Below are 27,659 nucleotides of genomic sequence, written 5' to 3'. Positions count from 1 at the left end.
ACCTCCCTCCTTAGAATTCTCGAATTCTCGGGAGGCCTTTGCCAGGTTTGGGAAAGTGAAAATAGCCCGCGGCAGCCTGCCTTATCTAAGTGGGGACTTCCCAGGCCCACGGCCTATAATCCTGGGAATTACACCCTGTGTGACAAGGTGACAAGACAGACCCCAGCCTCGGGTCCCAAGAGCATCTTCAGCATCCGCCTCAGCCTCAATGTTGCCACCTGTTAGGCGGGAATAATGCCACCATGGTGCATTCAAGTTTGGTGCGAAAGCCGAAAAGGCTACTGCCATGGGATGACCCCGGGGACCCAAGGAGGACCGAAACCGGATTGGAAGGAGAGCAGGGAGCGCAGAAAGCCAGGACAAGGTGGGGAGTGGAGGGACACCAGGAGAAGTTGGGGTGGAAAGAGGCTAGGGCCAGGGATAGGAGCCTCGCCTCCCGACCCGAGCAGCTCCCCAAAGTTGGGGAGGGGGGACTCACCGGACCACCGAGCACCTCTCCTGATCTCAGCTACTCTAGCCGCACACCTGGCTGGCCCCAGGGCAGGCCGGTTCCCGACAGGCCCCGCCCAACGTCAGAGCGCACAGCCGGGAGTCCCCAGGGTAGGCGGGACCAGGGTAGGTGGTTCTAGCTCTAGGTGGGAGGGAGCTGAGGGACACTGGCCCTGAGTGGCCTTCTCAGCCGCTGCCAGCCCTCACATTTGCCCGCATTTGAGATGCGCCCGGTGAGACAGGAAACCTGAGATCTGTGCTGAGTTGGAAAACACAGCCCGCGTCCCCCAAGCGTCCGACCCTGATCTTCCAGGCCTGTCCTAGGTGCGGGTACGAGGGGCTCTCTATCTCCGTGTGTCGCTGTCCCTGCCCTTCTGAGTCTCCAGCCCTTCGTCCCCGCAAGAAGTCCGGGCTAGAGGCTCAGAACCACTCCCACACTCCTATGACTTGCCTCCAGGCACAAGGAGGCCTTGGTGTTCCGGGGAGAGCAGACCAGAGGTGGAGGCATGTAGGTGGCTTTACCAGAGCGTGTACTTCTGCCTCCAAGCTTCCTGATGTCACGCTGGGCCCACACCTCTTTCAGCCTACACCTCATCTCCTGCATCCACTTGCTGTCCACCAACCTACGACCTTGATGATCTCAGCTCTCACCCTAACCTCATGCTCCGGCTCCTAGCTGTCTGCTGGAGACCCAGCCTATGGAGGGTCTCCATACTCCATACACTCACAGGCTCCCAACTCCTTCTCATCTCATTCTTCCAATGGTGGGGTCCAAACCCTCGAGTCCTTCTCATATTCTATGCGTGGTCCACCCTCAAGCCCCAATACTCCTACAAAGTATGTCATTGTACCATATGTTGACCCCGGGAGCCCAAAGGGGACGACGGAACCTGGTTCGGAAGGAAGGCAAGGGGCGCAGAAAGCAGGGACAAGGTGAGGAGTGGGTCAAGTTGGTGATCTCCTGGCTCCCGTCCTCACAGGCTCATTTGTCTCCACACAGGGTCAGGGGCCCCTTTCTGAGGATCCTCACCTGGAACTCCACTCGAAGTTTCCTCAGTAGATGAGTCAGCTCTACCGCCCGGCAGCCCTGCACGAAGTGAACATGGTCCTGCCGAACATTTGTAGAGCAGCTAAGACAGTGCAGTATTGACGTCGCTTACCTCTAGAGGGTGTTGTGACTTCAGGGGACGATCAATATAAGCCACCACCTCCAGCTTCCCGAAGTAACTGGGACTCACTCAGCCAAGCGTCCCAGGCCACCACGCAGGGCAAGATCTTCTAGTGGATCTGTTGGACCTTGCTGGATGGAGAAGAAGGGAAAATAGAGTTTGCTGCGTCTGCCACCCCCACTCTAGTGGAGGAAGCTTGGCTCACTGTGGGTGCTAGTGAGAGTGGAAACCATTCCCATCATCCTTTGCTGAGCACACAGCTGAAGTCCTGTCACAGAAGACAGCTTAACGGCTTAATGAGCAGGTAGCATGCCCGATTTCTTCCTGCAAGTTTCGAATGTTTTTCCGTTTGTTTTTATTTCATGTGTATGGTGTTATGCCTTCAAGCATGTCCATATACCCCATGCATGCAATGCCCTCAGACGTCAGAAGAGGGCATGTGATTCCCTGGAACTGGAGTTACAGAGGGCAGGGTCAAGAACTGCCCTGTGGGGCTGGAGAGATGGCTCTGCAGTTAAGAACATTGACTGTTCTTCCAGAGGTCCTGAGTTCAATTCCCAGCAACCACATGGTGGCTCACAAGCATCTGTAATGGGATCTGATGCTCTCTCCTTGTGTGTCTGAAGATGGCTACAGTGTACTCATAAAAATAAACCTTAAAAAAATAATTACCCTGTGGATGCCGGCCACTGAATCTAGGTCCATCTGCATGAGCAGCCAATGTTCTTAGTCACTGAAATATCTCTTCAGTCCCATTGCATGCAAGTTTTACAGGATATGGAGAAACTTCACAAGGGAAAGAGGACCCAGAGAGACGGGCACATTTTGTATTTTCATGTTTGGGTTTTGGGAAGGATATTAGTCATGGAGGAGTATGATAGGAGTCCAAAAGGTTATGGCCTAACTGTAATAAACTGGGGGAAGTCCACCCCTCCTCAGTCAAACCTCTCTGAAAGCACCCCCACAGCCATGCCCATAGCATCTCCGAGGTTGAATCTTAACCCTTTAAACTACCACAGCTCTTTCCTGCATCAGTTTTCCCAAGGGTCATGTTTGGGGGCAGTATGTTCTGAGCCAACATCATCGCTAGCCATCGGTCACCATGGTGGGATCTAGGCTTAAGATGAGATAGAGTTAGCAAGGGTTTGAGTCTCTGGTTAACCCTCCTCATTCATTCCCTGGATCAAACCTGCCTATGTCTCTCTTACTTTAGCTGCAGGTACCCAAACCATCTATGATTGTTTGAGCTTGAGTTTTCTATTCCGTAGGATTCAGAGCATCCTGGTGGAAAAACCAACCTTCCTTCCTTTTTTTCTGGCAAGACCAGAGATGGAAGCTAGTGTCTTGCACATGCGCAGAAAGCTATTCATGCAGAGAAAGGTATGCTACCACTGCTCCGGCTTTTTATCCAAGTTGCCAAATTGTTGCCCTTTGACAATGCTAGCAGAACAGGGGTGGGGGTGGGGTTATCCCAGGGGAGACCTCTGATTGACTGAGCCTGAGATACACTGTATTATTTGGGGTTCTCGAGAGAAACAGAATTGATAGAATGTATAGAATGTGGTTCAATTAGCCCAACAGAATGTCCAACAATCCAGCAGTTATTCAGTCCATGAGGTTGAATGTTTCAGCTGGTCTTCAGTATACACTGGAATCCCAAAGAAGCGCTAAAGCCAGTGAAGAAATGGGCTTGCCAGTGAGAGCAAACAGGCAGAGAGCAAGCTTCCTTTTTCCATGTCTTTTTTATAGGCTGCCAGCAGAAGTTATGGCCCAGATTAAACGTAGATGCTCCTATCTCAAAAGATCTGTATTAAAAATGGGTCTTCCTGGGTTGGAGAGATGGCTCAGTGGTTAAGAGCACTGACTGCTCTTCCAGAGGTCCTGAGTTCAATTCTCAGCACCCACATGGTGGCTCACAACCATCTGTAACAGATTCTGGTGTATCTCAAGATGTACAATGTATTCATATCCATTAAAAAAATATTTTAGGGGCTGGGGATTTAGCCAGTGGTAGAGTGCTTACCTAGGAAGCGCAAGGCCCTGGGTTCGGTCCCCAGCTCTGAAAAAAAAAGAACCAAAAAAAAAAAAATAAAAAATAAAAATGGGTCTTCCTGGGTTGGGGATTTAGCTCAGTAGTAGAGAGAGCGCTTGACTAGCAAGCGCAAGGCCCTGGGTTCGGTCCCCAGCTCCGAAAAAAAAGAAAAAAAATGGGTCTTCCCACTTCAGACAAAACAAAACACTAACAATCCCAGGGCTAGAGAGATGACTCAGCAGTTAAGAGCACTGGCTATTCTTCCAGAGGACCCAGGTTCAATTCCCAGCACCCACATGGAGCTCATACTTGTTTGTAACTTCAGTTCCTGGGGCTCTGACACCCTTACACAGACACAGGAGCCAAAGCATAAAGAAATATAAAATAAAAATTAACTAAAAGAAAAAAAAGAAACAAAGAAACTCCCTCACAGCTGTGCTCAGCCCTTTGGACTTTAGTAAACTCCAGATTAGTCAAATTGACAACCAGAATAGTCAATTCCAGATAGTCAAGTGGACAACCAAGAATAGCCATCTTATACACACGTGGGTCATGTAGATAAGACTGGTCACCGGTTTTGCTGAAGATAACCATGAAATCACTAAATATGTGTTCGTAGAAAGGGGCAGAAGTGACCTGTGCTAAGTAGAGGCTGGTGTGAGGTTGCTTGCTCAGTGCTCCTGCACATAGTAGGACTGCCTCTGGACAGTAGTTGGTGGGGCGATTTCCTCCGGTTTCCCTCAGAATCCTCACAGCTGCCTCCTTCTGAGTAGACAATTTGCCATCATCTTGGCATGTGGTCCTGCCCACCAACACAGCTTGGATATGATTATCTAATGTCTGCCTTCTCACAGAGGACTCAGGATGGCAGGAAGGAAAAAAAGGAAAAGAAAAGGAAAAAAAAGGAAAAGAAAAAAGAGGTTTAATTCTTTCCGATTTATTTATTGATTTGTTGATTTATGCTGTGCTACAGTGGCACACGAGTGCCAGGGTGTGTGTGTAGAGGTCAGAGGACAACCTTTGGGGGTCAGTTTTCTACTTCTGCCAAGTGGGTTTGCCCGTGCGCGCGCGCGCGCACACACACACACACACACACACACACACACACTAAGCCAGACATCTAGAATGACTGCATGGCTAGGAACACAGTTGTGTGTGCGCTGCCACTGACGCAAAAGGGCAGAGGCCCGGAAAGGAGCTACACACCAGGCGCTCTTCCCTTTCTTTCTTCTGCTGTAATCAGCGGGTTGGCCTTTCCCTTCTGCCTCTATAACAATGACTCTGCATTTCAAAGGCCAAGCAATAAAACACGAAGGAGGATAATGGGAAATGAACAGCTACCTCGGAATGGTGTTACTACTGGCTTTATTAAATTTGTTCCTGCAGATGTTTATGAAGTCGGAGGCTTCTTTTTTCCCCAAGCAGCAAATTCTAAGTTAATGAGCTTGCCTGGGTGGAGCGCTGGAGTCAGGAGAAAGACCCGGCCACCAGCAGAGGTCCTGGATTTCCTGTTTGTGTTCTCCCCAGTGGCTTGCCTAGCCAGCTGCAGGAGCTGCAAGCTTCCAGGAAACCTGCATTTCCGCCCAGCTGCTGACGCATGGGGACAGGCAGGCAGAAAGGAATCTGGGCGTCCCCCAGCCACTCCCTCTGCGGGCCGGCTGAGCCACTGTAACCCACCGATTAAGGGCCTGCTTTCTTTGGGTAGCCCAGAGCGGAGACAGTGTCAATGCTCCTGTTTCAGAACAGAGACCGGTCTGACATCACACAGAGGAACCGTGGTGCTTTCTCCGCTGTGTTCTATGGGACACTATGGCCCAGTGTGGAAACCCTTTACATGCACAGCCTAGTGGTCCCCTGCTCTGTATATCCTACTGACTAAAACGGTTATTATCTCAAAGGGAGTAAGCATTTCATCTGGAGCCAAATTTGAGTGACGCCAATGTGGTATGGTTGCATGAAGTTCTTAGTGACAGAACAAAGAAAGTCAGAAGTCAACTTCTCAAATACAATGGTGGGGACATCAATCAGGCAGGCAAGTTCCACAAAGGTAGGTAATCATTGCTTAGACCTCCGATGCTATCTGATGACATTCTTAGCTTATAGGTTACACTCGAAGGTCTCTGGGGATAGTCATAAAAGGAGGGCGATGAATGGCTATCAGGGGGTAAGAGATAGCACCAGATAATTTGGCTCTGGATCTGCAACATTCCAACCTCTTCCCAGTGACTCAGCCTTACAGATACAGTGTCTTTTCTGGACCTTCAGTTCACACCTGCTTGACAGAAGCACGGCTGCTGGTGTCCCAGGCTGGCACCCCAGTTCTTCAAATGCCTGTGTTATCAAAGAACCTCCACCTGGTAGACCTCTGCCTTCGTTAAGTTTCTCTTGCTGTGATAAACATCATGACTAAAAGCAATTTGGGGAGGGAAAGGTTTACTTCAGCTCACATATCCTGATCACAATCCGTCAGGAGGTCAGAGCTGGAACCCAAGGCAGAAACTGATGCGGACACCACGAAGGAAGCTGCTTACTGGCTTGCTCCTTGTGACTTACTCAGCTTGTCACCATCCAGGCCCACCTGTCCAGAGGTAGCACCACCCCACAGTTACCTGGGTCCTCCCACACTAATCATCAATCAAGAATATGTCCCACAGGCTTGCCCACAGTTCAATCTAGGGGGGGCATTTTCCCAATTGAGGTTCCCTTTTCTCACATGACACGAGCTTGTGTCAAGCTTGCATAAAACTAACCAGACAGCCTCAGGGATGGACAGTGACCTAACAACTAGCTAACCCAGGCTTCTTCGTCATCAGGGCATGGGCAGTGACAGGCTCCACCATGATGGGGTACACTCTAAGAGAGAGAGCTAACTGGGAAAATCTTGTATCACCGGGACCACTGTGCCCAGCATAGGGTTGTGTGTGTGTGTGTGTGTGTGTGTGTGTGTGTGTGTGTGTGTGTGTGAGGCATGCAGGTCCTTGTGCTCACATCTAAGCACTAGGGGAACCAGGAATGTTAAACACTCAGTTGTCTCTTCCAAGAGAGAGATGCGTATATAACCAGTTTTCTAGCCAGTGTCTGGCTGGGAGCAGACACTTTTCATAGCCTGGTGACCTTTGTGCTATTTTATGTGGTCAAGCTTTCTTCCCCAAGACCCTTAGGTCAAGCCTGTCTTCTTAGTTAATATCTTACAGAAGATGTCACTTGCACTTTAAAAAGAGTTTCGATGTAGTCATGTCCTCAGTTTTGTTGCACATGCTGGACTGAGTTCATTATGGAAACTTTTCACCAAATTGGGCTGTGCTTACATACACCTAAAACGAATCACTCAAGGTCAGACTCTCCAAGTGTGAACCAATACTGGCTACTGAGCTGAACTGAACCGTCCTCTGGCCTCTCTCAGATATGCTGGCTGTGATGTTTGCAGAGACCCCTGCGGTGAGGATAGGGGTGTGTACAGGATGACTTCAGGCTGACTTGGGACCTCCTGGGCATGGATGCTGGGGCTGTTGGTCTTGGATCAGTGCAACGGTAGTCTCCTGTTGGGTAGTCTCCGTATTAGGTAGGTGTCTCCAGGGACATGGATTCACCTCTGGGCTGGAGTCTCCTGTGGGTTACTGTAATAGTCACTGCTTTGCCTTTAGGCCTCCTTTGCTGTGTGGGGTGGCTTTGGACACTCTTCCTGGAAGCTAAACTTAAGGATGGCTCCCCACTCCTGGCAACTTAGAAAAGCTCCCGCCACCAGGCAATCAGCATTGCCTCATTAACAGGCTACTCAGGTGGTTCACGAGTAAGTCCCTCATCAGTATCCCATGTTGCCCTCATCCCCACCAAACACAGGCTGAGGAGCGTCCCAGAGAGTACTGGGATGAGAGATTCTTTCTGCAGATAATGTGTGGGATTCTTTACTTTTTAAAAAACTTTTCATTGATTCTTTGAGTTTCCCATCATGCACCCTGGTCCCGTTCATCTCCACATCCCCTCCTATCTGTGCCCTTTGCCCTTGCAACCGCCACTCCAAAATAAAACACCCAAACAAACAAAAAGCATAAACAATACCTCGCCGTGGAAGCTATAGCATTAGCAGTGTGTCCCAGAGTATATCCCTCTGTCCACACAGCTTTACTTGCAAATGTTCGTCGCAATGAGTCAATGGTCTGGTTTGTGGTCCCTGGCTTCTGTGACATCATCAATGTTGGTGTCACAGAATTGGGCCTCCTCCCGGTTATCCTGTTGTCACCTTGCGTCATGGAGATCCTGCAGCTTTAGAACAGCAGGGCTGGCCCTTTCGTGTGTCCCAACCATTAGCAGACGCTATAACTTTTAGGGTAGGGCGATTAAGAGCCCTGGATCTGGGCCTGGGTGGTAACTGAACCAGCTCTTCTTTATCAGCACCACCCGGATGAGCTCTCCAGCACCGGTGCGGCCAGGAGCATGGACAGGAGGCAGGGTCAGCTCTTCTGTTCTCTTGCCCTCAGGGGCGGCTCCGCTGTATCACCCAAGTGAGCTACAGGACCCCAGCTCTCCTAAGTGCTACAGCTAGTGAGGGGACGGGGTTAGGTCTTTTGCTATCATGATCCCAGGGTCAGCTCTTCCGGCAACTGCAGGTAGCAATGGGGTTGAAGGGAGAGGAAAGGTCATCCCCCCCACACCCATGCCACCTTACGCCAGACAAGTGGCGGGATCAGCTCGCCCATGATTTTGCCCTTGGGGCCAGCTCACCTATGCCTCCTCCACCAGGGCCAGCTCTACAGTGCTGCACAAAAGTGCAAGGTCTGTTCTCCTGAGTGCTGTGGCACGCAAGGGACAGGACCAGCTCACCCACACTCATGACCCCAGGACCAGTGCTCCTGGCTGATGACGGTGGTGAGGTACAGGCGAGGGCATCACCCCAGCACCTGTGCCACCTCACACAGATGAATGGTGGGACCAGCTCTCCCTTGCTCTATCCTCAGAGCTGGCTCACCTGTACCCCAGCCACCAGGACCAGCTCTGCTGTGCTGCCTTGTTGAGGTGCAGGGCCCAGTGAGAGACGGGGCCAACTCTCCAGAGGAATACATCCAATGAAGGGAGGGGCCAGCCGAGCACAGCCTCTGAACATCCACGAGGCAGTGTGAGCCACCAACATCAACACCAACCCCTGCCAATGCGTAGCCACAGACTCAGACATGGCCCTCAGTGGCAGCTCAGGCTGGACCTCGCCCTGGCCCCAGGTAGCAGGATAGCCACTTAGAAGAGGCTCCTCCTCTCCACCCTCAAGTCTCCAGTCCCATCTCTCTACATAATACTAGAGCGGCTCCATTTCTGTTACTCTCCCATCTGACCACCAGATATTCGCATGCTGTGGTGGCTCCTGCTGCAGCCTGGCCACATGGCTGGGTGACACCCTCCATGTGTGGTGTGGTGGCAGCTGTCTATGACTCACCTGTGCCATGCCCTGGAGGGCAGGTGTGGGAAGGCATGGCGGTCTGCAGGTCTCTGTCTTCCTCTTCCTGAGCTGCTCTGCCTGGATTTGATTTGATTTTTATGTGTCTGAGGCAAAAAAAAAAAAAAAAAAACAGCTTTGGCCACCAAGCCAGAGGCATCAAGCTCGGATGAACAAAGGACGGCCATCTGCTCTGCCCGGCTGCTAGAAGAACATCATCACCAACGTGGTATCTCTTTGCCCATTGCCGGTGTGGGGAGGGTACTTTACATTTTTATAGCCTGTTACAGCTGGTTAGAGTTTTGGCTTGCGTCTCCACAAACGCATCCATCAATAAGGGGAGGGGGGGGCAAAACCAATGGTTTAGTATTGAGCTCTTATCTCCTGCAGGTCAAAGCCTACTAAGGACCCGTCTGCTACTGATCAAGGTCCTTTGTGCATCGGCCATTCCTGTGGCTTTAAAACCCTACAGCCCTGCTCTATATGTCAGTCACAGGCTCAGCGAAGCAGAGAAAAGTCACCAGAGCACAGCGTCATATCCTTCACATGGAGAAACCGAGGCTGGTTGACCGCCTGATATCTCACCTGTGATTCATGCGAGTGGTACTGGCTGTCCCCAAGAGAGGTACTGGGGACAGATGAACATGGACATCAGCCTTCTTCCCATCTGGAGTCCTGAAAAGATTTATGTGTACTCAGATCACACTGAGTGCCACTCCCAAAATGACAGCACTCTGCAACTTTCTTTTTTTTTTTGGTTCTTTTTTTTTTTTTTCCGGAGCTGGGGACCGAACCCAGGGCCTTGCGCTTCCTAGGTAAGCGCTCTACCACTGAGCTAAATCCCCAGCCCCAACTTTCATTTTTTTAAAGCCTATTTTTAATGATGGTTCTTGTAGCCCACCACCCACCAGAGGTAGTGGATAAGAGAGGCAGGGGAGAAGTGGACCTGTTTAGAAAGGTTCTTTGGAAATTGGCAGTTTAGTTCACGGGTCCGCAGCGGCAGCTCAATCCACTGGCAAACACTTCACGGATACACCAGCAGTCCAGTTCAGTAGAGTCGGGATAGCAAACACTGAATCAGCAGTGGTGGCACTGCCTAGCAGAGACAGCCAGGCCTCAGCCTCAGCCTCCCTCAGCAGGAGGGACCCGGAGGGATGCCAGAAGTTCTCAGCTGTGCCTCTCTCAGCGAAGCAAAGATCAGCAAAGACGAGAGACCCACAAGTGTTGCACAGCCTGCTCCGTGAGCAAGACTGGCTCAGTCTGTCACTGTCTGTCGAGTCCTATTTATGTCCTCCCAACATCTCCTGTCCTCCATGAGTCTTGCCTCAGAATGTGCGACTGTCTCAGCTCACTCTGTCAATCAGCCCGAGGTCATGGAAGTGGCAAGAAACTGTAGCACACCACCAGAAGTTTTTTGGTACACTTCTCTCTATGGAGTCTGGACAAATACCACTCAACTACATAATGTAAGGTGGACCAATACATGCGTGTTGTTAACGAAGAATCCTTCATCACGTGCCCTTTCATGTGCTTGCTTTAGCAGACATCCTCTCTCCTGTGTCTGCTTCAACTAAACGTTCCTTCACGAGTCTGTCTTAGCTTTTCACACCTGTGTCCACTTCAGGAAAACACTCCCTCACGTGTTTGCCCCAGCAAAACACCGTCCAATACAGCATATTAACGGTGGTAATTGTGTGCGACCATCTAACCTGGGTTCCATAGAGAGATCTGCGAGGGGCTACTGCTGCTGTGTGCCCCTCTGTCTTGTAGGGTCTCTGTTCCTGCCTCTCCCCCTCCCACTCCCCAAACAAATGTCTTTCAGAAAGGTGTAGGCAAGGTCACTGGGAGGCCCACACCAACACACGCCTGGCAGACAGGCCACTGAGAGGGAACCTCCCCCACTTCCGTCCCTCCCTGCCTTTTTTTCTTTTTCTTTTTTTCGGAGCTGGGGACCGAACCCAGGGCCTTGCACTTGCTAGGCAAGTACTCTACCACTGAGCTAAATCCCCAACCCCCCCTCCCTGCCTTTTTCTAACCTTTCTTCCTTTACCACTTGGCCACAGAACCTTATCACACTCCATTCCCAGCCCCTTGGTGCTTGCAGCTCGTGGAAACACAAAAATGATACAGGGTGGTGTCAGCACAGGCTTTTAATCCCAGCACTCGGGAGGCAGAGGCAAGAGAATCTCTGCGTTTGAGGCCAGCTGGTCTTCGGAGTTCCAGGACAGCCAGGACTACACAGAGAAACCCTGTCTCCAAAAACCAAAATAGTAATAATGATGACGACGACGACGACGACGACGATGATGATGACGATAACGACGATGACGATGATGATGATAAGAAGTACCAGTTAGGGGGTTGGGGATTTAGCTCAGTGGTAGAGCGCTTGCCTAGCAAGCGCAAGGCCCTGGGTTCGGTCCCCAGCTCCGAAAAAAAAGAAAGACAAAAAAAAAAAAAAAAAAAAAAAAAAGAAGTACCAGTTAATCCAATGCCCCAGCCTCTGTCCCTTTTGAGCCCTCCGAGCTGCACTGCCTGAGGCCTAGAGCCTGGCAAAACATAGGCAGAGTATCGCTTTCCTGAATCTGGGGTCAGATAGTGGTGCCCAGAAGCCATGGGGATACTCTAGGAAAATGGGAGTGAGCTGAGGTGTCACAGACCCCTCCATACTTACCTCTCCCAAGGGGAGGGCCAGGAGGCAAGTGTGAACATGTACTGTGAGTGGGTATCTAAGCACGTATGTGTGTGTGTGGGATATGTCTCTGTACATGTGTATGTGAACATGTAAGTAGGGACGTGTGTGTGTGTGTGTGTGTGTGTGTGTGTGTGTACTGTGTGTGTGTGTGTGTGTGTGTGTGTATGGGACAGTATGTGTGAATAGAGATAGGGCAGAGAGGCTTCCCACAGTTAGGTGGGAAGGGCCCTGGAGCTTCAGGAAGCAGGCTGCCAGGTCCTTGGAAGAAGTTTCAAAGGTTTTGAGAGTGATGGCAGCGGCCCAGTTTTTCCCTCTCCCTGTGCTGTGGCACTCGAAGAGCTGAGGCTGTTGGGAAGGGCACTGAGGAGGTACAATCCTGTGCCCTGAGAGCATGTTCCTGAGGGAGCTGGTGGGAGGGCAAGCACCTCTGTGAAGGAATGACCTTCACCACCAAAGTGGCTTTCATCCCAAAGGGCACTGGGGAACGGTACAGAACTGGGGACAAAGGGACACTGTTCCTTAATCCCTATGTCTGAGGGTTGGGTACAGGAGCCACAGGAAGTATGGTGACTGGACTTGGGACAGGGTGGGAACAGAGGACTCTGGGTAACACGCCCCTTTGGCATGCTGGGCCCTAGGGCCTGTGGGTGTGAGGGAGAGGCCAGACAGGAAGCTTGACTCTCACACTAACACTAACCAGGGCCTCATGTGAGGCCACAAAGCACCTCAACTTCTCATTAGCAAAGCTGAGGCTCAGGACCTTGGGCCACCTCTGCCTCTAAGCAGCAGGAGACAAAGCCTAGGTGTCTGATAATTGGGTGGAAAAGTGACTTTAAGACACAACAAAACAACACACACACACACACACACACACACACACACACACACACACACACACACCAAGGTTCAGTAGACAATAGTGGAATACACCTTTAATCCCAGTACTCAAGAGGCGGAGTCTCTGTGACTTGGAAGACAGCCTGGTCTATGTAGTGAGAGTTCCAGGACAGCCAGGGAAACATAGTGAGACCCTATCTCAAAACAAGTGACAGGGTCCACGTAGTCCAGGCTAGCCTCAGACTTATTATATAGCTAAGGATGACTTTGAACTCATTTTGAGTGCTGGGATTAGATGGGAATCACCAGATGATTGAACCCAGGGCCTTGTGCATACTAAGCACTCTACCCACTGACCCACATCTTCAGCCACAGCATCTGCAGCAGCAAAGTCTAGTCAGGGGCCAGAATCGAGGGTTTGGTTTGCTAGCAGTGAACCCTACCCTGATAGTGTGAACCCAGGGCTCACTGAGATCTTGAATGGCCTGTCATCCATGTTAAAAAAGATGGACACACATTCATTCTTCCATGACAAGTTTTTAAAGGCCATGGCAGCATCCTCTCCTGTAATGGCTATTTCTGGTTGACGACTTGACTGTATCTGGAATGAACTACAATCCAGAATTGGAAGGGTCATCTGTGATCCTGATCTTGAGGCTGGAAGACACAAGTTTCTGACCTGGATCTTGGCATGGAGATCTTGAGGCATAGTGGCTATGAATACCAGGAGACTACGGACCGTAAGTCATCAACAAATTCCCTTACTATACAGAGACTACCCATAAGTTCTGTGACTCTAGAGAACCCTGACTAAGACAGTCCCAGAAGCCTTTGAAAGTTACCACAGAACAAGGCAAGAGCCCCTGGAGATGGAATGTTACGGAAGCCTCACCAAGCCATCAGTCACCAGTGGTCACTCAAGTTGAATACATGTTTCCAATGTCATTTTATTATTGTTTCGGAACATTGTTTCATCGTGTCACTCCAGCTGGAGTAGAACTGGCTATGTAGACCAGGCTGTCCTTGAACTCACAGAGCTCCACCTGCCTTGGTCTCCCAAGCACTGGGATTAAAGACAAATGTCATCATACCCCAATTCAACTGTTTCCTGTGGGGTCTCTAACCCGACCTCCCAGGAGAGTGGATTAGGGCTCAGAGTTGATGGCTAATAGGTAGGGCCTGGTGTCTCTTCCCATGACAGTCAGCAGTGCCACGGGCTTCTTGCATTCTGGAACCTCTGATTAATTAGTAGGGCTTGTCAATTGTGACAAGCACCTGCCTCCCAACCGTACAGGTGGCAGACACACATGAAGATCTGTAGAGGGAGGTGAGCCCACGGAACCCATGGAATCAGCCTAGGACACTGAGAGCCGACCCCCAACCCCCGCCTCCACACTGGACTTGTTGTGCCCCAGGCTGATCTAGTAACCGATAGGACACAGGGCAGGCACTGAGACAGATCTGGGAGTTCAGTGGAAGAAAGATGGAGCTGCCTGGAAAGGGGATGGGGGAGGAGGGCTACAAATGAAGAAACAACTCATTTCAACCAGCACAAGCCCCGTCTAGGCTCACGAAGCAGAACTTGGGCAGCCTGGCTTAGGGTTCTTTCAGGGTGTGGGTGGGGCACTCAGCAACACGTTTGTATGTCACATCCTGGTGCGCCCGTCTCTGTACACCTGGTGTGGGGCTATTCTTGGGTTGCCAATTTGACTACAACTGGAATTAACTAAGACCCAAGCGGCCAAGGGCAACTGTGAGGGACTTTTTTTTTCTTTCTTTCTTAATTAAATCATTTAACGTGAGAAAGACCCGATTTTAATCTGGATCTTTTAAGGTGGGAAGATTCATCTTTAACCTGGGCCACCCCTTCTGATAGCAGCCTATACGTACGACATGGAGGAAGGAAGCTTGCCCCCTCTCTCTGCCTGCCTTCACTCTTGCTAGCGAGTCCGTTCCTTTTCTGACATCAGGGCCTACTTCTTATGTATGTTCTATCAATTCTGTTCCTCTGGCGTTTTTCAACCCGTGGGGCGTGACTCCTTTGGAGGATGACTGACTTTCATAAAGGTCACATATCAGATATCCTACATATCAGGTATTTCCATTATGATTTGTAACTGTAGCGAAATTCTACTTAAGAAGTAGCAATGAAATAATTTTATGGTTGGGGGTCACCACACCATGAGGGACTGAATTAAAGGGTCACAGCATTAGGAAGGCTGAGACCCGCCACTCCAGAGAACACCTGGTCAACACTGCTCATTCTGCTTACGGTAGAACCGTTGACACAACGGAACCCTCTACCCATAATTCCACTTCCACTTCTCAAAGGGGTCCCTGAGAAGGGAGGGTTGAAGATGACTTGGATGGTGTTAAGGGAGGAAGAGTGGCAGAGCTTAGCCACGTCCCAGGCCTGTCTGGCTTCCCTGAGAGCCTGTGGCAATGCTTCTAGCTTTGAGCACTCTCTCCAGATTGAGGTTCCTGCCTGATGCTCTGCGTGTCTCAAGGCTGAAGTGGCTCTTGCTCCCCTGGGTCCCTGGGGAGCTCTTTTCCAAATCCTTGTGTGCTGCCCAGTTTTATGTCATCTTGACACAGGCTAGAGTCATCTGAGATGAGGGAACCTCGATCCACAAAATGCTTCATAAGACAGGGCTGCAGGCAAGCCTGTAGGGCATTTTTTAAATTGGTGTTTGATGTGTGTGGGCCAAGTCCACTGTAGGTGGGGTCATCCCTGGGCTGGTAGTCCTGGGTTTTATAAGAATGCAGGGGGTTGGGGATTTAGCTCAGTGGTAGAGCGCTTGCCTAGCAAGCACAAGGCCCTGGGTTCGGTCCCCAGCTCCGGAAAAAAAAAAAGAAAGAAAGAAAGAAAAAAAGAATGCAGGCTGAGCCTGGTGTAATGGTGCAGGCCTCTAATCCTAGCACTCAGGAGGCAAGGTAGGATCTCCATGAGTTGGAGGCCAGCCTGGTCCGCATGGTGAGTTCCAGAAGAGCCAGGGCTATGTAGAAGAGACCCTGTTTTTGAACAAAACAAATGGAACTGACTGAACACGCCATGGAGAGCAAGCAGCAATGCCACAGTCTCCACACCAGCTCCTGCCTCCAAGTTTTTGCCTTGACTTCTTCATCACAGCATAGAGGCCCTAACTAAGACACTCTGTGAGGGGATCATGTGCTCTTAGAGGCAACGTAGAAGCTCAAGCAGGCCATTCCTGGCTGGACAGGTTGTTCCTCCTGCCCTGAAGGGGAGAAAGCCCACAAGCATGAAGTAGATGCCTCCTGTCCTGACTGTTTTCAGGCCAAATCCAGCTATCCTGCCCCTGGGTCTATCTGCTTTCTCATTCTCAGTGGACAATCATTTAAGACCCAAGCACTTTGAAGGATCTTCGGCAGGGGATCGGCATGTGGTTCACAACACAGGCTGAACCACACTCGCCCTGGCTCTTTAAAGAGGATTTCAAAGGGACAGAGGCTACTCCAGGCATGGCTTGTTAAGCTAGGCTGCTGGGCCAGTGCATGCCTGGAACAACCCTGCCAACTCTCAAGAACACTTAAGTCTATTTACCAAGGTCAGGCAGTTGGACCAGCCCGTTTGTGGACCAGGGAGGTCCTGACCACCCTCAGACTCTGGGAGAGCTGGGCTGCCCCTCCCACCTGGCCAGGGTCTTCAGCAACCCTCACCAAACAAGAGCAAGATCAATAGGTCTTGTGACCCCTTTCCCTCCCTGGCTGCATGGGGTCAATGCCAATGCCTGGGACTAAGACCAGGGATCCACAGTAGGGTTTGTCTTATACCCAGGCATCACCCATTAAGGTCTCAGGCCTTCCTTATGTGCTTTCTAGGCCCTTCCATCAAGATGACATAGCCACACTGAGCCTGAGAACAAGTGGCCTGGGCCCCAGTCTGGGAATGCACCCGGTAGGAGGGAGAGGTCAGAGAGGCAGGGGTCCCAGGACACCAGGGGGCAGACTGGAGCCTGGAGCTCTAACTTTATTTCATGCCTTCCTGTTTTGTGGCCACGGAGGGCAGAGGGAGGCAGGCAGGCAGGTCTGTCTGTGGCTTGAGTCCCGTCACTATGAAGGCCAGGCTGGGCTGGCGTAGGCAGAGCCCACTGGTTCACATTTTCCTGGGTAAGTTGTGGGCACCGAGAGTGGGGCAGGTGGGAGGGCACATGGTGGCCCATTCCTCCAGGTGGTTGAGTATGCATCTGGGTGGGTGGGTTTTCCAACAGATTGGGAGTACAAAGTGACTTGAGGCAGTGACAGACAGGGGGCCGGCAAGGTTTGGAAAGAGTAACAAGTCTCTCACACACACATACACAGACACGCAAACACACAGGGGCAGTAAAAACATGAACTAACCTCAGGCCATCACACAACACTCGGCCGGCCGCCTGCTGCCTCAAAGTCAGACACACTGGAGCGACTACCCCGCCCAAAGTCAATGAATATCCCTTCGGAGTCTGAGTCCACGGACTCCAGGATCTGGTCCACGAGTGTCTCAGGGCTGGAGGTGGGTGGGGAGCCATGGTCTGGGCCCTGTTCGGGGGAATGGGCAGGGGGGTATAGTCTGCTGGGGCAAGGCCCTGAGTGGGGTGATGGGGAAGACCTGAAGGTCCCCGAAGGGCCCTGGTCAGGCGTGTCCACAAAGCCCTGGGGCTCAGGACAAGATGTCATCTCGGAGACTGAGTGTCTGCGGATGCTTGTGCCACCGGACGCTGTGCCTTCTGCCTCATGCTCAGCCACAGGATTGAGCAGGGGAGTATTGTAGCTTTTGGAGCGCACCACTGGGTTCTTGGCTAGGATATCCCCAGAGCGGGAGCGGCGTAGGAACCGTTTCTCTGCAGAAACAGACATAGTTATTCGCTAGGATGGTGGCTGCTGGCCCACATGTTCTCTGAGCATCCAAGTCCCACCACTGGACGGAGGCTTCTGGCCAAGCATCTAATCCACAAAAGGGTCACCCAATAAAAGGCTCAGTGGACGCTAGTTCTGGACCAGCTCAGCCTGCCTGCTGGGAAGGGTTCAAGTCTCCTGCCTTAGCTGGAAAATTTTAACACTCCCAGCCTTGGCCTGAATAGGCAGTGAGACCTCAGCTGCATAGGTTCAAATCTGTAAGCTGTCAGTGACCTGTGAATGACCCCATGTCTTATTCTTATTTTCTTCACCCATGGAAGCCTGTGGATCCTAGGTGCCAGTGCTTTCCTAGGTAAGACTGGGCACCCAGGGCACAAGCCTGCATGGAGGAGCGCTATGAAGCAGCTGTTTGCAGGCCTCACTGGCTGTGTAGAGAGTGAGGACAGAGTCAAATTCCATTGGCCAAGGAGAAGAAAGGATTCCATGCAGGACCCTGCAATGCCTGATAGTGTCCATGGGGTGGCACTCCTGAGTACAACAAGCTGTCAGCCTCTCTGGATCAGGAGGGGTTGCCTTTTTTGTTTGGCTGCCAGGTATCTGCTGTCTACAGCCAAATGGGTCCTGGGAGGTGCGAAGTTCCCCAGTTCTAACTTGTTTGAGCTGGAAGACACCCAGTACCTTAGGTAGCAGCCCAGATGATGGGGAGCCTTCCAAGTGACTCTATCTGCCCTTTTTCTATGAGCCAGTCTGCATCTGCTTCCGCAACCCACTGGTCACCATGGGGGCTTACTGACCCATCTTTCCTGCTAGACCAAAGCTATGAAGGAGGGCTTGGTTTGGTCTCTGGGCTGGTACAAGTGCTCAAGCCACAATGCTGAATGAACAGGGAGGGCACCGCAGGCTTCTGAGGGACCCAGCGGGCTCTCTTGGATCAACTTTCCCCGTACCCCTCCCTGAACCAGTACAGGTATGACATCTTGGGGATAATGGGGGTTGTCTGCATGGTGGGGCTCTACGGAGAGCCATTACTGTTCTGGGGGTTGCCTGATAACCTCCAACACCCCCTCTACCCTGGGGGTCCAGGTCTACACACAGCAAGGCTAGACAGGTGCATGGAACAGATTTTCTGTGTGACTGTAGCTAGTTCCCTGTAGTGTCCTGGTTTTGCCAATACTGTAGCCCCAGCCCCAGCCCCAGCCCCAGCCCCAGCCCCAGTCCCAGGCAGTACCTACCAAGGATACAGGAATGGGTACAGGGCCCTTCATTGGAGTAGAGTCCATAGGTGCCCAGGTATGGTGACACTACCTTCTGGATCAATGTCTCGAGGCGCAGGTAATCTTCAGTCACACCCCTGGACTCATGTACTCCCTGCAAGGGAATGGGGGTCACACACCCTGGTCCAGCAGCATCTTATCCCTCCCTCATCTTCCCCAGCTGGAGTCCCAGGCAGGAGGCTGGGTGCCCTTATTTTTTTTTTTTTTTTTTTTTTTTTGGTTCTTTTTTTTGGAGCTGGGGACCGAACCCAGGGCCTTGCGCTTCCTAGGTAAGTGCTCTACCACTGAGCTAAATCCCCAGCCCGGCTGGGTGCCCTTATAGCCACATGAGATGACTTACACTAAAGTCACCAAGCCCTGGTGTGCAGGGGGCCCCGGGTGGTCCTGTGAGAGACAGTATTATCTAGGAAAAGCCGCTAGCCAGGTTAGCCAGGTTCCTGGCCCATGATCTTTTTAAGATAAAAGTCTCATTATGTGTCCTTGGCTGCCTTCACTGTGAGGGCTGGGATTGCAGGTGCATGCCACCACATCCTGCCCTTTCTACTTCTGTAAGTTTATGAAGTCACATCTCCCCTGCCGTCTCTCCTGTACAAGGGAGAAATAGGGGCTGGGTCATCCGTATTAACACACATGTGGCTGTTAAGTGTGACTAGCACCCCACCGTTTGGAACCCCAGTAGAAGCTGTGATCCTGGGAGGGAGTCAAGGGCACACAGTAGGTCCTTAATACACAACTGACTAGTACCTGTGAACTCAGCAACTCAAGACTTAAAACAGTGGGGGCTGGGTTCACCTGGGGACCAAGGTGAGGTAGGAAACATGCTCATAGAGGTCTTAGAGCAAGGCCACTCAGTCTGGGGAGAGGTGACAGATGGGACAATGGAAGCCCCTGTGGTTAGAGGCTATGCTGGAACTGTAGAAGCAGAAGGAGGCACAGTAGCCAGCAGGGGGCAGCACTGCTCTGGGCCTAGGAATCCCAGGGCCCAGCAAGGCAGAGACCTGGCTTTCCAGCTCTCCCAATTCTCTTCACACTCGAGCTGCCAGACTAGATGCAGTCTGTGGAAATCCCACTCAAGGCCTATACTTGGCTTCATCCTACAGTGAGCATAAGCCTCTGACCCAGGGCAGCCCCTGGACCCTGCACACCTACACGGCAGCCCATATGAACCCTTTAATCTCTTCTGGTCCCTAGGCCTGAGCCCACAAACCCTAACTCAAAAGGACTTCCATAAACATGGAACTCATGACAACAGGGCTTTTGATGCTTATGAGAATCCTAATGAGGCCACAATCCCTCCAACAGAAAATGTCTCCCTATCAGTCAGATGGGGCAGTTGATGTTACCTCTAAAGTCCTGCAGGATTGCAGGTTCTGAGAGCTCAGTACGGTGAGCCCACACAGTAAGGGGATGTGTCAGATGTAGGGTACATGTGCTTGCTGGTGGCCCAATTCTCTTCAGTCCTGGGGCAAGCCCCTTTAATCCAGCCATACTAGCTGGCCACTGTCCCTTCTTCAGAGCTAGCCTTGTTGATGAAGTCCATGTGTACCAAGTGCCTGGAACACGTGTGTGTGTGTGTGTGTGTGTGTGTGCGCACGCATGTGTGTGCGTGTATGTGCACATGCACACGCTCATGTGCTGGGGTGGGTGTGGGTGCATGGGGGTCCAGCCATGATCAAGTATACAGAAGCCAGTTGCTGCACTGAATAAGTAACTGTGGTCTGGTTGGCATCCCAGTCCCAAAGCCTCACTGGTCGGCTCCCTGCCCAGTCCGTCTTGGGTCCCCAAGCCCTCGTCCCACCTGCAGTACCAGCAGCATCTGTGCGATGGCAGGGGGAACACGCGCGTGGGAGCGGGCCAGTGCGTCCTCCAGCTTCACGCTGAGGGTGATGGTGTTCCGGAAATGCAACAGGGCAAGCTGGCGCACCGACGGCTCCTTGCCCTGCAGACACAGGAAGAGACAAGCTGGCCACCTTGCTATTACGCAGTTTGTCAAGGGTGGGATGTGGGAAAGAGCCCAGTGACACCCACCCTTGCCCCATTCTCTCACCCTGCCCTAAAGATACAAGATTCCCTGTAGCCTCCTCTGGCAGGGCTCTCCCTACAAAGCAGAGCAGATCTCTGCCAGTAGGCTTCCCCGCTCTAGGCCTTCCAGGCCCTGAGGAGTCACACACCTGACAGGCTCAGCTGGTCCGTAAGGGACAGCCTGGGTTAGTACAGAAAGGGTCATCAGGGCTGGAGGACTCCTATGAGCCATCCGATGTCCTCATGGTGTATCTTGGACAACTGGGACTCCCCTTACTCCCATGTACCGAGCCATAGCACACCTGCACAGGGTAAAAGATGGCCTGCAGGGTCGGCAGCACATCACTGAAGAAGAAGTCCCAGGTCTCCGCCAGTGAGTCCAGCAGCTTCTGTCCTGTGGGCACAAGGAGCCATTACAGCATGCCCTGAACACACTAGCAGACCCACCCGCCAGGACAAGGAGCCTAGGAAGAGCGGGAGGTGCACTGAGATTTCATTCACCCCCAGCAGAGCACAGTGTTCTGCCACCAAGCCCATTCTTCACTTGTGAAGTGCGCACATGACAAGACCTACAGTCTAGAGCAGATGGGACGTCAGCCATGAAGGTGCTCAGCCTGGGTGAGTGATGGCAGCTGGTTCCTGTCCCGCCTTGAGCATGCTGGGGCTCAGACCCTTCATCAGCCTGCCTGTTCCTGTCTGTCCCATCCATTTATAGAACCCCTACATGAGACACTGGGCACTAGGGACAGTCAAGCCCCCAGTGGCTCCAGACATAAGTTATTATATAGCAGGGAAGCAGGACATAGAAGAGCCTTGGGAAAGACAGTGGGTAAAGGGTGGCCTCTAGGGTCCATGACCCAGGCTAGTCTCTGGCTCCCTCTCTTGAGGGCCCAAGACACAACATGTCACCCTACTTGTGGGAGATGGGGCAGAGGGTGGGCAGGGAGAACTTCTGGAGGAGTTGTCTGATGTCTGAGTTGGCTTTTCAGATGGATATATGTTGGGCATGTGACACCCACCCCTACCCTACCTCTGCCAAGAGAAAGAAGCATCTGTGTGGGAAACGGGAGTTTGGATAAGATGTAGGAACTTGGCTTGCCTCAGGCAGAGTGGCACCACCTGACAGGTGGGTGTGGTTGTGGGGGAATGGGGCAGGTAGATGCCTCAAGATGACTGTCTCTGTGCTTTGCAGACATATGAACTTGTCACCAAGATAGATAGCGGAGACAAATAGCCACTGGGTCTAGGGGTGAGCAGACCCAGCCATGTGTCCTGTAGGAATCCGGTGCCCTGTGGGTCTGAGCAGGAAGGGAAGGGTCCTTCTCTATTGGCCTGCCTGCCTGCCTGCCTGTCTCCTCATTCCTATGGGAACGAGGAAGCCTGTGAAAGCCTTTGCCCACCTTTCCAGTACTTGATGACCGTTCCCTCACGGAAAGCCCTAGGTCCGAGTAGAGCAAGGATGTGGGGAACAGAGAGCTGGCCTCAGGAGCAGGCTGGCCTCTGTGTATGGCCACCCAGGGCTGTCTGCTGGCGGACAGCTCTAACATTCCCCGGGTGGCCCACACCTGGTTCCAGGGGCAAGGAGACTGCAGGAATGCCCGGGGCAGGCGGATGCTCACAGCCCCTCGGAGTCCTGCCTGAACACAAAGTCCCTTCAGTTCCTGCCATCATACAGGAAGAAAGGCTGTTCAGTCCTGGCTGGCTGTGGGGTGGCCCTGGGCGCCGGCCAGGGCAGTGTGCCACCAAGTGAAGGTCGTCCTCTAGCCCACAGGGCGGACACACCACAGAAAAGCAGATGTTGTAAAACACAGAATCCAGGCCCCAGCTGGAGCTGTGAGCTGTCAGAGACCCGGAAGGATAGCCTGGTCCCTGGCTGGGTTCTTGCCGGGGACTGTGGACTGGGCTGTGTGCCTGGGAGCGAGGTCAGCGGAGGCTACTGTCAGACACACGGACAAGGGCTGAAGCCTTGCTCTGTGGCTACAGTGGAGCCCCAGAAAGTTCTTCCAGCCAGACCTAGTGGCACCCTGTGTGAGGGACAGGATAAGTCCCCAGGGCTTGATGACAAGGTACCCTGTGTTTGCTGCTGGTATGACGCAGCCAGTGAATGTGTGCACCCTGACTGAGCCCCAGCCAGAGGTGGAGCGGAAAGCTTAGGTGAGGGGCCAGGCTGAGGCTCCATGATGGCTTTCACTGGGATGTCAGTCTCTCCTTTATTCAACCCCATGGTGCTAAAATCCAACAGGGGAGCAGGTGAGTACAGCTCCAGGACACAGGCACGCGAAGGCTCTAGAGACGGTGATGACCACAGAGAAATGACGAAGACCGTCTAGCAGGGGGCTAAAGTATCTGCACAGGCAGGCAAGGATGTATGAGTGTGTGGGGGTTATGCACGCACACTGGCTACACGGAGTTTGGCTCGTGGTTGAGAAACTACAGACAGCAGCAGCAGCCTCAGAAGCAGCAGCAAAGCCCCGTGGCCTCTTGGGTGACCTCTTGTGAGGTGCCAGGCTGTTCCCCCTGCTGGAAGTACTCCCGCTCTAGCCGGCTCCTGACTCCATGCACGAATCACTTAGTTTGGGACATGATGGCAGAGGTCTCACTGGAGTCTTGGGTTGCCCGCTTAAGGCTACCATCTGACTCCACGTGTCCGTCCCCTCCAGCAGCTACGGGCTGAGGGTACAGCCAGCTTTGGGGACTCAGGGGGGCAGATTTTATGAGATGGAAGGGGGATGAGATGGCTGACCCACAGGGCAGTGGTGAGTGACTGAACAGGATGGACAAGCTCTGGCAGGCCATACCCAGGGACTGCTACCGCCACCCTTCCTCCCCAGAGTTTCCCCTCACCTGACACTCATCACACTAGCCTGTCAACATCTGGTTTATGTCTCAGGCCCTGCAGGGTAAGGCCTGTATCTTTTCCATCTCCAGGTCCCCAGAGACTCCCCTGGGGCCCTGAGTGGACACGGTTCCTTCTTTGCTACAATGGTAAGAAACGGGCCCCAAGGGCAGGGAGGCCGCAGTATGTGATACCCATGGTGTATTCACATGTGCTTAGAGCTTGTAGCATCCCCTGGGTCTACAGGTCGGACATCCCTTCTCCTTTGCCTGGGAGGCCCTGCCTCACAGTCATGAGGTTCCACAGGCCTCACAAAGCTGCCCTTCTCTCAGGACCCGGCTCCCCTGGGCTGTGTTAGTGGGAGGCACCTCAGGGAATGCGCTGAGTCAGACCAGTCAGGAGGGTGTGGGAGGCCTCTTCCCTCAGGTGCCAAACATTCACAGCACCATCCAGGGGCTTGGCTAGTAGGACGCCCCCTGGACCTTGGCTGCCCGGGCCTTCTGCCCACACCCACTGTTCTCAGGGTATGCTCATTCCTGTCTGGGCCTGCCTCATGTAGGAAGATGATGGGGAACTGGGGAGGGGGGTCCCCTTAGAGTGAGGCGGGACTCTAGGCCTCAGCCTCCACTTTCTGAAGTGGGCTCACAGTCATTTGCCCAGGGCCCAGCACTTGGAGGAGACACCTGGAGCAGTGAGTGACTTGAGTGGGCTTCAGGAAGCCAGTCATCTGCTCTGCACTTGGGCAGCCATGTATCCCGTGTGGCCCAAGCAGGACTGAGCATGTGCCTCCTTCCCAGGGTTGCTGGGTTACCCACCTGGTCAGCAGAAGCAAGCCAACCAGTTTATAACCTAGTGGAGAACAACCTGGTGCCTGGCCCATGGGAGGTAACCAGCAAACGTTCATAAAGCCCATAGTCAGTGTGAAGTCTGGCCACATAGTAGGTGCTTATGAAACACTCCCAGTCTGAAGTCAGCACAGGGCCTAGCATACAGAAGGTAGGTGCACATAAAACCCTTGTATATTGAACCTAGTATAGGACCTGGTATACAGTAGGTACTCATCAAATGCTTATGGGATCCAGGGTCAGCACAAGACCTGGTACACAACAGGTACTTGTCACATGCTCACAGGGCCTGGCATACAGTAGAAATTTGCAAAGTCCTCTAGACACTAGCCTTGCCATAGTGCCAAGCCCCTTCTGGGGCCTCAAGACCATCAGACACCAGGGCCCTAAGGTGCTGGGACTGGGAAGTCAAAGCCTTATGATGAAGGCTGAGCCAGGCAGAGAGGTTTGCTGGAACTGTGGGGCCTGAGAAAGAACTAGGGGCACTCTGACATCACAGTAAGGCTCAAATATCCCTATAGTGTGGCTGTGGACCAACCGCTTACCATCTCTGCTGTCCCTGTGTAGGGACAATGACCTTCTGCCCTAAGCTAGTTCTCTGGTCTCTGGGTATTCATACTCAGGACAGTATCTCTCAAGCAATAGAATGGGGTTCCTGTTACACTTTATATCCTCATGTTCCTTATATACAGTCTGGATATAAAGTAGCCCCTAAAATAGCTCACTGTTGATGGCTCTGCCCATAGCCAGAGAAGCCGAGGCAGTGAGGTTGCTGGCTGCATCACTGGACAGACCCATTGACCAGTTTGGAGATGAATGTGCCTTGGAGGTGAGGCTTGGTGGAGGACGGTGGGCTGTGCTGTGATGGTTACTACTGACTGTCAGCCTGACAGGATTTAGAATCATCTCCTCTGGGTACGTATATGAAGAAGTTCCTAGACTGGATTAACTGAGGAGAGAAGACTTGCCCTGGGTTTCACATGCTGGGGCCCTGGGCTGAGTGAAAAGGAGGTGCACTGAGAGCAGCACTCATCTCTCTGCTCTCTTGGCTATGGGTGTGATGTGACCTGTCTCTTCAGGTTTCTGCCGACATGTTATCCCCACCATGACGGACTGCAACTGTGAGCAAAATACACCCTTCCTTGAGCTGCTTTTGTCATGGCAACAAGAAACACAACTAATTCCCTGCAGGAGTGCCTATGAAAGGTACACTCTGCCTCCGGTCTCTTCCTGTCTCTCTGCTTCCTGACCACAGAAGCTGTTCCTGGTGAACAGCTAGGCTAACCCACATTTCTCTGACATGACTTTGGCTTCTTGCCAGGATCAACACAAGGTCAAGTGTCCAGGGACCTCTGACACTGAACCGGAATAAACCTTTTCCCTTGGCAATGGTTACCTTTGCCACCTTGAGAAAACCTACAGTCACACGGCAAGAGCTCGGTCAGGAATTATCTAGGGCAGGATGGGGCACTACCTTGATTGTTCATTGATATGGGAAGACCCAGCCCACTGTGGGCAGCACCAATTCCTAGGCGGGTACTCCTAAAGTGTGTGAGAGAGAGCTGAGCACAGCAGAAAGCAGCACACACGTGTCCATCTCTGATCTTGACTGTGACTGTACAAATTCCCACCTTGATATCTGCTATCAGGCCTGTACCCTGGAATTGTAAGCACCATAAACCCTTTCTCCCCTAAGTTGCTTTTTGCACGGTGCCTTATCACACCAACAGAAATGAAACTAAGACACCCTTTATAATGCTGGCTTTGTCGTGGTGATTAAAAAAGCTGGGGGCACAGTCTCTGTGAGTAGTGAGACGAAGCAGGACGCCTCTCCCTGGAGTCGCACAGCACTCCTGGACTGCCAAGTGGGGCAGACCTCAGTCCTGCTGCCCAGCGCTGTTTCCTTCCTTTCCAGGCATCTTAACCAGAGAGACACTGCTCCCGCCCAGCATCTGCCATGCCGCTGTCCCAGGACATCAACCACACCACACCACAGCCAGCCGACTGCATTCAGCCCCGAGACTCACCCTCGTAGAAGCGTATCTTGTCACGAAGAATCACCATGCCCTTGGTCAGCAGCTGGTTCTGAAAGCGAACAGAGGTGTCATCACTGACCTGGAGCTATTCCAGGGTGATCTGGCCCACAGGACCCCCAGGAACCTACCAATAAGTAGCCAAGACCTAAGACCCACCCTCCTGCCATTAAGTCAAAACCTCATCCACCCTGAGAGGCCAGCCTTGAGTCTGCCTGTCACAGGTCATATAACTATAGAGACCTCCTCTGTGGCAAGGCCCATGTACCTGCAGGTACTCAGTGAAGAAGGACCCCAGCTCCGTCTTCAGCAGCTGCCTGTGGGGAAAGGCAGATGAGAACAAGTTAAGGCCATGCAGTACTGGTGAGGGCTAGAAACATCCAGACAGCCAGGGACCAACCTGCACAGCATAGCAACACAAGTGGCCCAAGAGAATATGTTCCCTCTATGACCCACAGAGTGGCGGCTCGCTAGGGAGCTCCCTATGCATCTCACAGACATCTGAGGGTCCCAGTGGGACCACCTTCTCTTCCTCAAACAGAGACCCACAGGTTTGGACCTGCAACACTGGGCTCCATCCATCCAGCATCTGCTTGCCTGAGTCCCACAGCCAGCGGGGACTCCCTTTCCTAAGTGGCTTGAGCACCAACATGAGTCTTCATAGAGCCACTGACAGGCACTGAGTGGAGCTCTCCTATATAGCAGAGGCCAGAACAGCTCACAGAAGTTAGCTACCCACCCCACACCGCACAACCCATGGCGGATGAACATGGGAATCTCTACTTTGTGAACAGTACTGCCTTCCTTTAGTGGAGTCATTTTCCACCCTGATCCCATCCTGAAGAAGTCCAGCCACTGGGAGGGTTTGGATGACAATGTCCCTCATGGGCTCAGATGCTTGAACACTAGGTCCCCAGATGGTGGCGCTGTTTGGGAGAGGTTGTGACCCTTGATAGCGGAAGTCACTGGGGGGCAGGCCTCACTTCCTGTTTACTCCCTTTAATGCTTGGGTTTGAAGATGATTTCTTGGCTTCCTGCTCCTGGCCCGATGCCAGCCCTTTGCAGCCTGCTCCTTGCTGCCATGCTTCCCCACCACGATGGACTCTCATCCTTGTGAAGTCCAAGTCAAATAAACTCCTTCCCTTAGT

General features: G+C 52.5%; 2 protein-coding genes and 1 long non-coding RNA gene across 28 annotated transcripts in view; 1 reads left to right on the top strand and 2 right to left on the bottom strand.

Annotated features, from left to right (window-relative positions):
• Positions 1-2,270, bottom strand: part of Arhgap8 (Rho GTPase activating protein 8) — a 76,574-nt gene extending 74,304 nt beyond the window's left edge. Inside the window, exon 1 of one of the 5 annotated variants that reach the window (XM_087556583.1) lies at positions 1,650-2,270. The gene's annotated coding sequence lies outside the window, so the exon portion shown is untranslated. 5 annotated transcript variants of the gene reach the window in all.
• On the top strand, positions 22-27,659 carry LOC148004908 (uncharacterized). Of its 8 annotated transcripts, XR_015625833.1 has the most exons (5): positions 656-813; positions 1,490-1,962; positions 2,927-3,038; positions 25,558-25,684; positions 26,394-27,659. It is a non-coding gene; the product is annotated as an uncharacterized LOC148004908 (long non-coding RNA). The 8 variants fall into 8 exon arrangements; XR_015625834.1 differs by lacking the exons at positions 656-813; positions 25,558-25,684; positions 26,394-27,659 and adding exons at positions 22-364; positions 9,506-10,801; XR_015625837.1 differs by lacking the exons at positions 656-813; positions 25,558-25,684; positions 26,394-27,659 and adding exons at positions 84-364; positions 5,077-7,723.
• Positions 13,575-27,659, bottom strand: part of Prr5 (proline rich 5) — a 42,444-nt gene continuing 28,359 nt past the window's right edge. For 8 of the 15 annotated variants that reach the window (XM_087557492.1, XM_087557485.1, XM_087557493.1 and 5 more), the window contains 6 exons: positions 26,780-26,828; positions 26,506-26,563; positions 21,100-21,191; positions 20,574-20,714; positions 18,734-18,869; positions 13,575-17,485 (listed from right to left, as the gene is read on the bottom strand). In XM_087557492.1, the coding sequence (XP_087413618.1) occupies positions 17,016-17,485; positions 18,734-18,869; positions 20,574-20,714; positions 21,100-21,191; positions 26,506-26,542 (876 nt within the window). In that variant the 5' untranslated portion in view covers positions 26,543-26,563; positions 26,780-26,828 and the 3' untranslated portion in view covers positions 13,575-17,015. 15 annotated transcript variants of the gene reach the window in all.

This window comes from Rattus norvegicus, chromosome 7 (genome assembly GCF_021556685.1).
Source record: "Rattus norvegicus strain SHRSP/BbbUtx chromosome 7, alternate assembly SHRSP_T2T, whole genome shotgun sequence".
Classification (NCBI taxonomy): domain Eukaryota; kingdom Metazoa; phylum Chordata; class Mammalia; order Rodentia; family Muridae; genus Rattus; species Rattus norvegicus.
The sequence above is the reverse complement of the archived record's forward strand: the minus strand, read 5'-3'. Positions and strand labels throughout refer to the sequence as shown.